The sequence below is a fragment of the Labeo rohita genome, chromosome 24, assembly GCF_022985175.1.
Source record: "Labeo rohita strain BAU-BD-2019 chromosome 24, IGBB_LRoh.1.0, whole genome shotgun sequence".
Classification (NCBI taxonomy): Eukaryota; Metazoa; Chordata; class Actinopteri; order Cypriniformes; family Cyprinidae; genus Labeo; species Labeo rohita.
Window position 1 is genome coordinate 11201189 of NC_066892.1, and position 15093 is coordinate 11216281.

General features: G+C 33.0%; 1 protein-coding gene across 4 annotated transcripts; it reads right to left on the reverse strand.

The window, feature by feature from the left end:
* Positions 1 to 448: 448 nt before the first annotated feature.
* On the reverse strand, positions 449 to 14896 carry cip2a (cellular inhibitor of PP2A). 4 transcript variants are annotated; one of them, XM_051098426.1, is made up of 22 exons: positions 14878 to 14896; positions 14257 to 14387; positions 13595 to 13742; positions 13390 to 13502; positions 12247 to 12341; positions 10826 to 10922; positions 10603 to 10725; positions 10326 to 10471; positions 10169 to 10244; positions 9814 to 10041; positions 7165 to 7324; positions 6561 to 6702; positions 6351 to 6450; positions 6148 to 6266; positions 4562 to 4751; positions 4316 to 4390; positions 4119 to 4229; positions 3377 to 3573; positions 3121 to 3234; positions 1438 to 1520; positions 1198 to 1316; positions 449 to 1097 (listed from the first exon to the last, which is right to left on the reverse strand). In XM_051098426.1, exons 2-22 carry the CDS (start codon positions 14356 to 14358, stop codon positions 945 to 947), a joined length of 2691 nt encoding a protein of 896 aa, XP_050954383.1. In that variant the 5' UTR covers positions 14359 to 14387; positions 14878 to 14896; the 3' UTR covers positions 449 to 944. The 4 variants fall into 4 exon arrangements, with proteins under 4 accessions (XP_050954383.1, XP_050954384.1, XP_050954381.1 ...); XM_051098427.1 differs by lacking the exon at positions 14878 to 14896 and adding an exon at positions 14615 to 14754 and having other exon boundaries at positions 4316 to 4384; XM_051098424.1 differs by lacking the exon at positions 14878 to 14896 and adding an exon at positions 14615 to 14753.
* Between the last annotated feature and the right edge of the window lie 197 nt (positions 14897 to 15093).

Sequence of the window (15093 nt, forward strand, 5' to 3'; positions counted from 1 at the left end):
GGTGTCTTTTTAAAAAATATTCACACTCAGGTATCAGAAAAACTCCCAGTTTAACATGAGTGTGGAGTTTTGCACACAGGCATATGGTACTATGATTACAGTGACAGTCCTGTTTATCTGTGTCACATTCCTCTGATTATCTGACTAACAGATTGTCAAAGCCAACTATGTAACAAATCAGGTTTCTAAAACACGTAAAGTCAAGGATGGGCCATTGAAACACTGAAACTTACGTTAAGAGTGAGAAGTGTCAACTCATGAAGATACAAAATATGATAGCATTTTTGTTTAATGAAGCAGTGTACTTATATATTAAATAAACAGAAACTATGAATTAAATCATTTATTTTTTCAAAGGCCTAAATGAAGAAATCATTTTAATTTTAAGTCATATCTTTCACATGAATGGCCCTTATAAAGTACACTGTTATCATTCTTATCAATTATGAAACTGAAAGAACACAGGACTTTTTTTTTCTGTTGTCCAAGACAGGACAAATTCAATTGTGCCACCAACTAGTGGCAAAACATCTGGAGAAATACAGGAACATGTGTAATGATAAAACAATGAGGGGAAAAATGTAAGCAGTTAAAACACAGACAATTATTCTTATTTATTGATAAAATGAAAAGGGAAAAGTTTAAATAGTGCCTGTCACAATCTTTAAACAGTGTTTGTACGGTGCCCTCTGGTGGTCAAAAATGAACATTTCAAAAATTTCACATTACATTGAAATCCGAGTAACTTAAATCTAAAATGATTTCAAATGATGAATGCAAGTTCTACAGACATTTATTCATTCGCTCATGTACATAAGAACATAAATGTAAGAAAACATACAAAAACATACACCGATTAGAACAGACAAAACATACAGATAAAATAAGTTATTTTCATTTCATAAAGCATGCGAAGTATTTCATGGCTTGATGGTGTGCACGTGTTACAGAGAAAGGTTGGCAGTGATGTCGCCCTTGAGTTTGCCGCTGCTGAGACTGTGTATCATGGCGATCATTTGTGTGTGTTTGCCCAGTTCTTCCTCCATCTTCTCCAGCTTGGCCTCTAGCTGGGATTTCTGCAGCTCCAGAGAGGAAGCCTGCAAGATGAGAACAACAGAAAACACACTGTTTGTTTAATCATGGTAAACTATGATTTGAGACTGTCGATTGATAGGTTTGAGTGAGTGCTGATGGTACCTTGATGCTGGTGTCCTTCCTGGCTTGCTCTGTCTTATTAAGCTCTTTTCTGAGGATGGAAATATTCTCCTCCATCTCATGGATCTGCTCTTCGTGTCTCCTCAGATCATTCTGAAGACCTGGTACAGAACAGAAACAGGCTTTATAGTACACTATCCCAAATGCATAAGTGTGTATGACTGAAACAGCAGAAAGAGCATAAAAGCAAAGTGAAATTAATTCCACTGCTTTTTTTCTCACCTGTTATTTTTCTCTCTTTCTCCTGCACATCTGTCTTTAGGCTCTTTATCTGCTGTTCTTTATCTGCCACCTCTGCAAGAGTCCTGAGCAGACAAAATCCAAGGACTGAAGATCATTCAATAACCTACTACTATTGACCCATTCTCAGGTGGCATAATTATTATTATTACAATAGAGATTTTTTACTTTTCTTTTTAGAGGGTGGCATAAAGCTTAACCTAGCTCCAAAAATAATATTAATATAATAATTTTAGATGATGATGATGATGACAATAATAATAGTACAGAAAACAATACATAATATAAAAGATATAATAATATTAATAATTTTTGTTGTTGCTGTTATTATTATTATTACATTTCTTTTTTTTGTAGGCAGGTTTTTCTCCATGATAATAATATATTATCAATTTTTGATTTTTTTGAGCACGAAGCTTAACCTAGCTCCAATATAATCCAATAATATAATAATTATAGATGATGATGATAAAAATAATAATAATACAGGAAAAATATCTAATATAAAAATATATAAATATGTTTAAAAAATAAAAATACTAGTAATAATATTGCATTTCTTTGGTTATTCTTCATAATAGTAATAACATATATATTTCTTTTACTTTTTATTAAGGGTGTATGAATAATAATAATAATAATAATAATAATAATAATAATAATAATAATAACAACAACAAATTATTATTACAACTCATTATTATTGCATTACGCTGAAAAAAAATACTACTACAACTACTACTACATTTCTTTTAATTGCAGTTCGGTTATCCTCCATAATAATAAGAGTAATAATAATAATAATAATAATAATTAACCTAGCTCAAAAAGTGATACAAAAAAAAAAAAAATATATATATATATATATATATATATATATATAATTTTTTTTTTTTGTATCACACGTATATATATATATATATACATACACACAAATACATAATTATATTTAAATAATAATAATAACAACAATAAATATTATTTTTATTATTACTACTATATTACATTGAAAAAAAAAAAGTAATATTACTACTGCTAATAATAATAATAATAATATTACATTTCTTTTAATTGGAGTTCGGTTATTCTCCATAATAATAATAATAATAATAATAATAAAGCTAGCTCAAAATGATAATACAGAAAAAATAATTACATAAGTACATAATTATATTTAAATAATAATAATAATATTATTTTTTTTTAATTACTACTACTACATTACATTTAAAAAAAAAAATAGTACTACTACTACTACTAATATTACATTTCTTGAAGTCGGGTTTTTCTCCATGATAATAACAAGTTATATTATCTTTTTGTTTGTTTTTTTACTTTTTTTTTGGAGGGCGGAATGAAGCTTAATCTAGTTCCAACAAATAATAGTAATATAATATTAATAATTTTATATGATACAGTAATAATAAAAATAATAATAATAATAATAATAATAATAATAATAATACAGAAAATTTTTTTTTATAAAATTCTATTAATTTTCCATTAATAACCCAACTACAACTAAAAACATAACAATAATAATTATTATTATTAATATTATTATTGACTTAAGAATGTCATGCAGCATAAGCATATTATTATTAATAGTACAATTAATATTAATATAAAATACCTGACATTCAATCCACCATTTCAAACACTGACCTCTCCTGTTGGAGCTTTAATCCCTCATTGGTCTTTCTCAGCCCCTCGGCCTGCTGGTTAAGAGATATATGGGCAGCCTGCAGTTCCTTTAGCATTCCTTCACTTTTGTCATACCTAAAAAAAAGGGTCAGGAAAAAGAAGAGGTTGCTTATCTATAACAAAACATGTGGTAGATCCATTCCTAGAGGACTAAAAAGTTGGATCAGAGTGTGTGTTTTTGTGTGTGTGTGTGAGAGAGAGAGAGAGACACACTGACCTACTGAGCAGCTGGTTGTAGGTGCCCTTCAGCTCCTGATGCTGGTCAGCGACTGCCTGCAGACGACTATTGTGCTCCAAGAGCTGCTGGCTGTCAGATTTCAATCTCTCAACTTCCAACAGATGATCATTCAACTCTGTCTGCAGATCCTCTTTCTTCCGCTCTGTATCTTTGAGTAGGGAAGCCAATTTACGTGCCTAGAAAAACAGCAAATAAACAGTTAATAATAGTGCAAATATCAAGCAACAAAAACTGTTGTCAACATTGATAATACCGAAATGATTCTTGAACAGCAAATCAGCATATTAGAATGATTTCTGATGGACAGTGTCACACTGAAGACTGAACTAATGATGCTAAAAATGTAGCTTTGATCACAGGAATAAATTACATTTTAAAATATATTCAAATAGAAACCAGTTATTTTAAATAGTAAAAATATTTTACAATATTACTGCTTTTGCTGTACTTCAAATAAATGCAGGCTTGGTGAGCAGAAGAAAATTCTTTAAAAAAAAATCTTACTGTTCAAAAACTTTTGTTGGTAGTGTATTCTGAATATACAGAAGAATATATATTTTGTTTTCTTTTAAATCAAAAAAGTCTTGCAAGCTTAATATATAAACACATATAACACATATATCCAAAAAAACATGCATAAATAGTGGTCATGCAAAAAAAGTCAGCTCTCATTGTAGAAAGAAAAAAAGGAAGAAAAAAAAAAAAAAAAAAAGTGTTTAACCTCAGCTTCCGCCTGAGCTCTCTGACGGCGGTACTGAGCAATGAACCGATCAGCCTGTGACAGCGCGCGAGCTTTGGCCTCCAAGAGGTCCTGGAGATGGCCCTCTTTGCACTATATATACAAAAGCACAGACAATTACAAAGTCCGCATGTAGTAAATATATACACAGGAAGTTCCTTCGTAACCTGGTCTCTTACCGCTAGTGCTGAAAGTTTCTGCTCATACACATCAATGATCTCAGACATGTGTACATCTCTGACCTTCTCCTGTAACTGCAATACCACAACATTAGTAATAAAATAAAAAAAAACAAGCATGCCATCCGTTTGTGGCCACAGTTTTATTGTCAATATGGAATTAAGGGCAACTAAGCCCACAACGGAACGTCTGCTGACACTGTGGGCACAGAACTAATGAGTCACTGTCAAGACAAACACAATCACCTCCACTCCGTTCTGAAGCTTCTCGATGAGGCTGTCGATACTTTGGTAAGCAGAACCAGAAGGTTCGGCATGCACCGTGGGAAAACTCTTCCCCACGAAGGACACATCTTCGTTAGCAGAAATGCTCCGGATCGACAACTCACTGTCCTTCTGACGATATGCGTTATTGGCAGCAATGCTGTCCCCCAGACTTAAAACAAAATAGAAAAACACTTCTTTTCAGAATTTAGTCCCAATATTTATTTCTAATAAGTAGGGCCCTATGATTTCCGTGATGCAGAAAATGCGGACGGAAACGCAGAATGTGTCACTGAATTTGCCACATTTTGGATGAATAAATCGAAAGTAGGTCAGTACACTTAAATCAAAATGCAATATGAACTTGTGTCTGTGAATATTAAGCCACAATAAGATTATTTAAATATGAAGCCTGCATGTTCTGTGTCTCTGTGTGAATGAATGGGGCAGACATGTGGTTTTGTTCAGTGCACACGTACTAAAGCGCGTATGTTGTGGTGTTTTTAGCCTCTGCCGCCTCAACATTTGAGAACATAAACGCATAAACAATCTCCAGAGCTGCTCTGAGAGTGACTTCATGAGTATTTGAGAAAAATTATCATCATATCACATACAAACAAAAACATAAAGGTCTTCACAGCAACCAGTCAATCTAAAAGTTTGGTTTAACTTGAAAAAACTGTGACAGAAATATATTACTTAAATTAGTGACAGTACTACTATTAATAAAATTGTTGTTAAAACATTATTTTTAGGGAATGTTTACCAGAAAAATGTAAATACAGTATTTTTTTTAATAAAATCAATTAATTAGACATGCTTCTGATCATTAAAATTTAATGAAACCATTAAAATAGAATACTGGAAATAAACAGAACACAGAATTTGGTCAAAATAGATTTTGATAGGACATTAAAAATGTAATTTTTGTGAAAGTTTGAATAAACTGCTGTTAAATTGCAAGTCTCATGATTTCAATTAATTAGACATGCTTTTTGATTAATTCTTTTTATTTAACCATTAAAACAGAGTGTAGAAAAATTTAACTGAAAAAAAAAAAAAAAATTGGCAAGTTTCATGATTTTAACTAATTATACATTCTTTTTTAAATTTAACCATTAATACAGAGTACAGGAAAAATGAAACAAAAAACAAAACAAACAAAAAAACAGAATCTAGGAAAATGGAAAAAATGGAATTTGGAAAAAAATAAAACTTGGGGGGCAAAAAACGGATTTCATAGGGCCCTAAAAAAGGCACTAATGTTACGTTCAATTATTTTTTTTTAAGAAACATTTTTTTATTTTGTAAGTGTGCATTAAATTAATTAAAAGTGACAGTAAAGACATTTCTAATGTTACAAAGGCTTTATATTTCAAATAAAATGCTGTTCTTTTAAACTTTCTATTTTTCAGCATATAATGGTTTCTACAAAAATATTAACTATGTCAAATGTATATATCTTCTCATTTATTAGTCATTAGGCTTGTAGTACTGTCAAGCTGAAGGTTTTGACACTTCAGAAGTAAACGTTCACACCGTGGCTATGTGTTGTTATTCTGACTCACATGACGGAGGGGAAATTGGGCAGCGGGGCGGCTTCAAAAAGCATTCGAAGGGCAACCTGCACATGTTCTCTGCAGTTTGATGTCAATGCTAATGATAGAGGTGTCACCATGCGTTGGTCCTGCAGGCAACGGAAATAGGGTCACGTAAAGGGAAGAGTTATAAATATCTGATACAGAAAATCTGGGGGTGGGTAGACTTTAACCTGTAAAATCCTGTAGAAGGACGTCTCCATGTCTGGCATCTGCTGCCTAAGATGGCTCATCAATTCTAGAGTCTTCAGCACCACCTCAGAACACACCTGACTAGAGACGCACAAGGAGACAACTTTTCTAAAGGATCATGTGAATACCTTGCAATCACATTAATACATTTTGATTATTATTTAAGCATTACTTTCAGAGCATTTCATTACCTGAGATGGTAGTTGGAAGTAGTGCAGGTGGACCCAGAAAGGTCCTGACTGTAGGACAGCAGAAGCTCCACCTGTGAGACACACACCTCAGGACTGAGGCGCTGGGAAACCAGCATCCTCAGGGCATCATCACCACAAAGCAGTGAAAGAGTCAAGGATATCTATACTATTATAGTAAAATCAGACAATCACAATACATTGCTGGTCAATTCATATATCCACCTTTTTCTTCCTGTAAGAGTAGGCATGGCCACTTGTAAATATTATGGCTCTGGCTTCCGGTCTCATCCACGTCCAGCTATTTGTAGCTGTACAAAACAGCTAGTTTTTTGCCTTTTGATATTGCAAATAGGTGTGTCTTACCATATTATATTAATTATGAACACACTAGCTTCTTCTCGTTATTTCGCTATAGCGGATAATCAACCAGAAGTCTCACCCATAGGCTTACTTCTGAGTTAAAGAATTAGGTGGATAATCCTGACTAATTAATTATCTGATATTTACCTATAGTGATTGGCTACTAACGCTAGCTCATCAACCAGACAGCTTGTCCTGTGAGGTGTGTTGAAGTGTGATTATTGTGCTTAATAAGAAAGGATATCCAAAAGAAAGTCAACAACACAGCCTGCACGCAGACAGCGTTTCTTTAGCATCTGGTCTCCTTCAGTGGAGTCTGGTGACTGCAGCAAACCCAACACTTCCTGCAGGAGGAGCTCTACAAACGACTGTGCTGAGCTGCACAGAGAGGAATCGATCGCCTCCTGGATAGCCACAAGCAAAAATTTAGATTAATAGGGCAGAATGTCACATGACGCAAGCCAAATATTTGCATCCTGCATGGATTCCTAATTTATTACAGAAAAATATTACAGAAACTAATAGAAAAATGCTTACACTTTACAACAAGGTTTCATTTGTTTACTACATTAGTTGACATACATTTTTTTTTCAATATATCAAAATAAGTTTCAATATTTCCTAATAATAGTGCCTAGCAAAAGTATTCATACCCATCATTTTTTCACATTTTGTTGTTGCAGCCTTGTGTTAAACTGCTTTAGATTACTTTTTTCCCACATCAATCTACACTCCATACACCATAATGACAAAGCACAAAACAGTAACAACTATGCAAAGACATATTATATAGAAATAATATTAAATAAATAATAGAAATAATAATAATAATAATAAGAAGAAGAAGAAGAAGAAGAAGAAGAAGAAAGAAGAAACATTTATTAGAAATAAAAAACTGAAATTATTCTGTTGTATAAGTATTCATTTCTTGGACACTTGAAATTAAGCTCAAGAGCACTCATATTGCTTGTAGATCTTACTACCTTACACACTTCAAGTGGAGTTAAACTGTGGGAAATTCATTTGAATGAGTATGCTTTGAAAATGATGCAACAAGCACATTTCTCAGAAAAGGGCTAACAGCTAAAAATGCTTATCAGAGCAAAAACCAAGCCCTGAGGTCAAAATAACTGCCTGTAGATCTCAAGACAATGACACTAAGCGCAGACAATTCTGTGAATGTCCCTAAGTGGCCCCGACAGAGCCTTGGCTTCAACCTAAAAAACCTAAAAAAATATCTGCCATCCTCCATCCAAGCTGACAGAGCTTGAGAGGTGAAGAGGTGAGGAGCAGAATGGCAGATAATTGTCAAATGCAAATACGCAAAGTTGCACCATATTCAAAAATACCTGAGGTTGTTAAGGTTGACTTGAGGTTTTGTTGCTTCATGAATACTTATGCAATGTAATCATTTCAGCGCTTATTTTTTTTTAATTTGCAAAATTGTCACAAATCTGCTTTTTGCTCTGTCATTCAGGTGTATTGAGTGTAAACTCTTGTGGGGAAAAAGGTCATTTAAAGCAGTTTAACATAAGGCTGCAACATAAAACGTGAAAAAAAAAAAAAACTTTTGCAAGCTACTGTATATTACTAAAATAAAAAAAAAAATTATCTGGTAATATTATTTAATGCATCTCAACTAACAGTTACATTCGAATACATCAAATTCTCATTTAGTTAATCTTTAGAAACACTAATAAAAATTTAATTACAAATTATTTTTAAAAAATCAATTATACCGTTACATGTAATCTCTAAGAAATCTCAAAAAGTATTTACTTATTTTCATACTGTACAGTATGTTGTAATACCTAAATTCATTTTAAGCATTTAAAACGACTTTTAATTTTAGTGTTTTTACCGTTTATGTAGACATAATAGCATTTCATTATCACATTTTTTTTTGTATCTAACATCATCTATCCTTCCTTTAAAAAAAATTATATACAGTATATATATTTATATATATACACACTACCGTTCAAAAGTTTGGGGTCAGTAAGACTTGTAATAGTCTTTAAAGAAGTCTCTTATGCTCATCAAGGCTGCATTTATTTGATTAAAAATATAGAAAAAAAACAGTAATATTGCAAAATGTTTTTACAATATAAAATAATGTTTTTTATTTTAACATACTTTAAAATAGAATTTATTCCTGTGATGAAAAGCTGAATTTTAATCAGTTGTTACTCCAGTCTTAAGTGTCACATAATCCTTCAGAAATCATTCTAATATGCGGATTTATTATTAGAATGATCAGTGTTGGATAATATCAACAGTTGTGCTGCCAAATATTTTTTGGAACCTGTGATTTTTTTTTTTTTTTCAGGATTCTTTCATGAATAACAAGTTTAAAAAGTACAGTGTTTATTCAAAATATAAATATTTTATAACAATGTAAATTATTTATTATTAACTTTTAATAAACTTTTAATTATTAACTTAATACATCCTTGGTGAATAAAAGTATTAATTTCTTAAAAAAAAAAAAAAGAAACAATAAAAATCTACTGACCCCAAACTTTTTAACGGTACTGTATATATATAGTTTTGTGTATTATTGTGAATTTTGATTTCATTTATGCCTTATGTATTTTATTATTTGTAAGGTGTCCTTGAGTATCTGAAAAGGTGCCTATAAATAAATGAATTATTATTACTAAAATTGGTTACAAAATAAGACATAAAATAATAAAAAAATATTGTCCAGATTTGTGATGTTGGTGCATCCCTATTTTGTGCACAAAACATCTTATGAATTTTCTTCCTCCCACTCTTACATTTAGCTTATTCAGTGGGGGTGTTTGTTAGGCACTATTCTTTGTAAAACTGTTTTGGAACAATATGTATTTTGAAAAGGATTTTTCAAAACTGAACTGAAACATAAGCATACTTCAAAAAGCTCAGCCAGCAGCGACAGAGCCTGCATGTAGCACTGCTCTGGACCATCCAGAGGTGACGTGACCCAGTGGACGAGCGCTAAACTCGGTTCAGACCCTCGAGCCTGAACTCCTTTTCTGGTACCAGGCTGCAGTCGAGGGGCTGGAGGTCGGAGTATCGTCTCACAGACGAGCTTACGCAGGACAGGGACTGAGCACAGAGAAACCAACAACTCCATAACCTGCACAGACAAGAGCTTATGACTCTCTGCACCATATTGTGTACATGAATGTAACACTTTTTAGCTTGAAGGCTTGAAATTAAATACATTTTCTTAAATGAAATGAAATACAAAGAATGCATTTGACCTTTGATGCAGTATCGGGATCTTTGCTGTGTAACAGCCCAAGAACTTCAGACAGACAAACTGAGAGGTGTTTATACCTAGCGTGAGAAAAAAACAGATGTTCAGACTGTACTAAAAAGCTATTTAAAATAGTGCCACCAGACTGCCACTAAACATACTTAGTCAGGTAATCAGCAATTTTGGGGTTTTTCAGGAGATCCACTAATAAGTCCACAGCATAATTTCTGGTTAATGTGCCATCTCCGTTGACGGTGATGTTAAATATTAGCTGAAAGGTCTGATGAATGTTCTTTGCATTAAAGAGCTGCAAAAGTAAAAACACTTAAGTAATACAACCTCAAATGGAAAATAAGTATGGGGCCACAAGTTTCCAGCCACAAGATGACGAAAAAGATACATGCGCTAACCAACACCAGTGCTACATTTCAAACCTACCTTCTGCCCAACTTCTTCATTTAGTGTTAAACTTGATAATATGGACAATGCAAAGACGACTACAGTCAAACAGTTATGACCCAGGAAATTAATCAAAGCTCTGTAGAAAGCCTTCACATTACTCTGCAAAAAAGGGTATAATAAATGTCAGCAGGTTAGTTCACTAATAAAAAAAAAAGTTCATGTTGAGAGTTTATCATGCGGAGCTGATGCCGATACTGACCTGAGATTTGATGTGTGACTGCACGGAAATGTCGTGTCGACAGAGGTTGGCCATCAGGCCCAAGCAGGCCTTTACAATGTCATCATTATTTGACTGGCTAAAGACAATCATAAAAATCATAATTTATTCATAGTTTTTGCTTTGCTTTTCTTAGTATGCTTGTGTCAGATTCACAATTCTGCTAGCTTTTGCATGCATAACTACTACTGTGCAATAGTTTAATGCACCTTATAAAGGGTGCTACTATACAGCCAGCCTCTGTATTGACACGCAAAAACTATGCTTTAGTTTAGTGTTGTGGTTTTCTACCACCCAAGCTGTAGCATGTCTGCTTCCTCTTAATGAAAAGAAAAAAAAAAAAAAAAAAAAAAAAATGTTTTGCAGGTTTGTGACCACTCAATATCAAGATTCTATTTACAGCCCTGACTGTTGATTAATACATCCCTCAAACATGAACAACTTTAGCATTTATTATATTTTATACACTGTGAAACTTTTCATTAAATCAATTTAATGCATAGAAATGACTTCTTTCTGAAATTTTCTGAAACTTTTGAACAGTACTGTAAAATTATATACAGTTGAAGTCAAAAGTTTACATACACCTTGCAGAATCTGCAAAATTTTAATTTTACCAAAATAAAAGGGATCATGCAAAATGCATGTTATTTTTTTTTTATTTAGTACTGACCTGAATAAGACATTTTTAAAAAAAGATATTTTCATCTATTCCACAAGTTAAATGTACCCTGATCTTCAAATTCAAAAAGTTTTCACCCCCCAACTCTTAATGCATAGTTTTTCCTTCTAGAGCAGTGGTCACCAAACTTGTTCCTGGAGGGCTGGTGTCCTGCAGAGTTTACCTCCAACTTTCCTCAACACACCTGCCTGGAAGTTTCAAGTATACCTTGTAAGACCTTGATTAGCTGGTTCAGGTGTGTTTGATTAGGGTTGGAGCTAAACTCTGCAGGGACACTGGCCCGCCAGGACCGGGTCTGGTGACCCCTGTTCTAGAGCATCAGTGAGCATCTGAACCTTCTGTAATAGTTGCATATGAGTCCCTCAGTTGTCCTCAGTGGCAATCAAGTTGGATCTCAAAATCATACAGTCATTGTTGGAAAGGGTTCAAATACACAAAAAAGGTGAAAAACCAACTTTTATGAATTCAACTATTATTTTCTCTTGACTATATGTAAACATCTTTTATGTGAAATACCTTATTCAGGTCAGCACTAAATAAAAAATAACATGCATTTTGTATGATTATTATTTTGGTAAAATAATTAACATTTTGCAGATCCTGCAAGGTGTATGTAAACTTTTGACTTCAACTGTACATCATCTTTATTAACATGAAGATGTCATTTACATTAAACGAACATCTATGTACAAAGCAGAAAATTGAATGTTGTGAGTCTTACACATGTTGCATTAGGAAGCTGATGAGTTCATGGATGTGAGAGGCACAGTGCAGAGTCCTCACGTTGTAGGTCAGTCGCTGCAGCACATTAAGACACTGTGGAGAACATTAGAGACATTATTCATTTGTCCAAATTAGATAATCTCCAAAGTAATCTTATTTTGTTTTGTTTTTGTCAATTCAGCCCTTTTGGATAATTTCAACTAAACATAACAAAATAAAACCACCCTCAAAATTTGCATATGTACTAAACAGTATTATGGCGTATTTCCAACTGAAACAGAACATTTAGTAGAGGGCAGGGTTTCATTTTAGCGCACATCCCAGTTTACTAAATGTAGGAGGGGAGTGGTTAACAAAAAATCCACCAAATTGACATCAGAGAAAATTTGTCATTTCAGAGCGTAAGCAAATGTCAGATTTTGGTTAAAGATTACCAAGACAAACAAATTTTTTTCAGTTGATTAATTTGCACGGATTAATTAATTATTAATAATGGTGTAAATTTAATGAAGTGATTCATATTCTACCATTCAAAAGTTTGGGGTAAGCAAGTGGGTTTTTTTTAATGTACACTGCTGTTCAAAAGTTTAACATTTTAAATAAAACTTTAAAAAGAACAGCATTCGTTCAAAATAGAAATCTTTTCTAACAATATAAGTCTTTACTATCACTTTTTATCAATTTAACACATCCTTGCTGAATAAAAGTATTAATTTTGTTTAAACAACGAAAGAAAGAAAAAGAATTACTGACCCCAAACTTTGAACGGTAGTGTACATTGTTACAAAAGATTTATATTTTAAAATAAATGCTGTTCTTTTGAATGTTTTATTCATCAAAAAAATCTAGAAAAAAAGTATCACAGGTTCCAAAAAAAATATTAACCAGCACAACGGTTTCCAACATTGATAATAAATCAGCATATTAGTATAATTTCTGAAGGATCATGTGATACTGAAGACTGGAGTAATGATGATGAAAATTCAGCTTTGCATCACAGGAATAAATTCCATTCTAAAGTACATTAAAATAGAAAACCACTACTTTAAATTGCAATAACATTTAACAATATAACAGTTTTTTTTCTGTATTTTTATCAAATAAACAAGGCCTTCATCTTAAGATACTGCAGTACTCTCACCTGCAGCACAAGAGGTTCTTCTGGTGTGCTTCTGTTGCAGTGGATTATGGCCGCCAAAGTGCCGGTGAAATTGTAGCTGCTGTGAAGAGCCTCTTTAGCCTCACCATCAGAAGCTGTTGAGCCATTAAAAAGTGTATATGCATGGGTAAACAACAGGAGATGTGACTACAAAATGATTGTGTAACTATATTAAAGCATTTAGTACCAAACTGTGCCAACAGGGATATAATGGATCCCGTCAGCACGTGACTGGTGTTGGGATCTCCAGCTACTTCCATGAGTCCACTCAGACACTCGCTGGGCAGCACCTGACCAGAAAACAGCACTCCACCACATTTCAGCCCTGAAACATCCTGTGGAATAAAAAAATAGCAGTTATAATACTGGATATTTTGTATTAAAGGAAATTACATGTAAAATGACACATTTGCTGTTTTTGACTAACAAATTATATAAATTTGATTTAAGTAAACGAATATAGAAATAATACACTAATAATATACATAAAATAATACACAGTTCAGATTCTTTTTACATTTTAGGATAAGGATCCTTTGCATAAAGATGAAAATATTTGAGGGTCTGTGGCATCTACAAGATTTTTTACTACTGATGAAAGTGATGTTAAATATTTTATTTTCAAAACATTAAAGGAGATGAATGACAGTCTCAGTCACCATTCACTTTCTTTGTATGAAAGTAATGAAAGTAAGTGATTGTTGACTGTCATTCCCCAGCATCTCCTTTTGTGTTTCACACAGGAATTCTAAAGTCTTTTTGGACTTTGGATTGGACTAAATGATGACAGAACTGGACACAACACACAAATAAATTGCTATAATCCCACAGAAAAATGTTATCACTCACTTCAATGTGTTTCTGCAGCTGTGATGCATTTAAAGCGCTTCTGTTGTTTCTATATTGACGAATGGCCAACAGAAGAGACTTCAAACAGGTTGATACATCCATCTTTACACCCAAGGACGGTCAACAGCGGCCTTGAACCAAAAATAAATTAATAACTGAGGTGGGAAACTATCAAAACAGTTTCTCGGTAGATTTTGTAAACATACAGTAGGCTATGCTAGTTATAACAGACGCTGTTACTGACACTAAAGAACAGATATATCGTATTCTCTTCAGTACAACGTTTTTATCAAGTATGGAGGTGAATTCTATTTTAACAATGACATTTACTAGTATTTTATTTTTACGTAGTATTTACCAAAAACCTTATTTTTAGTTCCCCACTGTCCGCTACAACAGCAACTTCTTCCCGCTAACGCTTCGAATCGACGGAAGAGTCCATTGTCCAAAACGGGAGGGGGATACCGGAAACATTTACAAATATGTCTACGTATTTGCGTTTAAAATATAGAGTAAAAAATAACGAAGCAACAAAAACCTTAAGTACTGAATCAGTACGCGTTTTGCTCTTTTTGTGTTAATCTATATATTTTTTAATATTCTAAAGAAAGGATTACACACCCCTTCTAAGAAGAATGGTTGAGAGACCGAATTCGACGACGCACTGACGCAACTACGTCATGGTTTAGGGGTGTGTGTTATAAAGGCTACAGATAGATATGTGATAGATAGATATATATACACTACCGTTCAAAAGTTTGGGGTCAGTACATTTTTATTGTTTCTTTTCTTTTTTTTCTTTTTTTAAGAAATTAATACTTTTATTCACCAAGGATG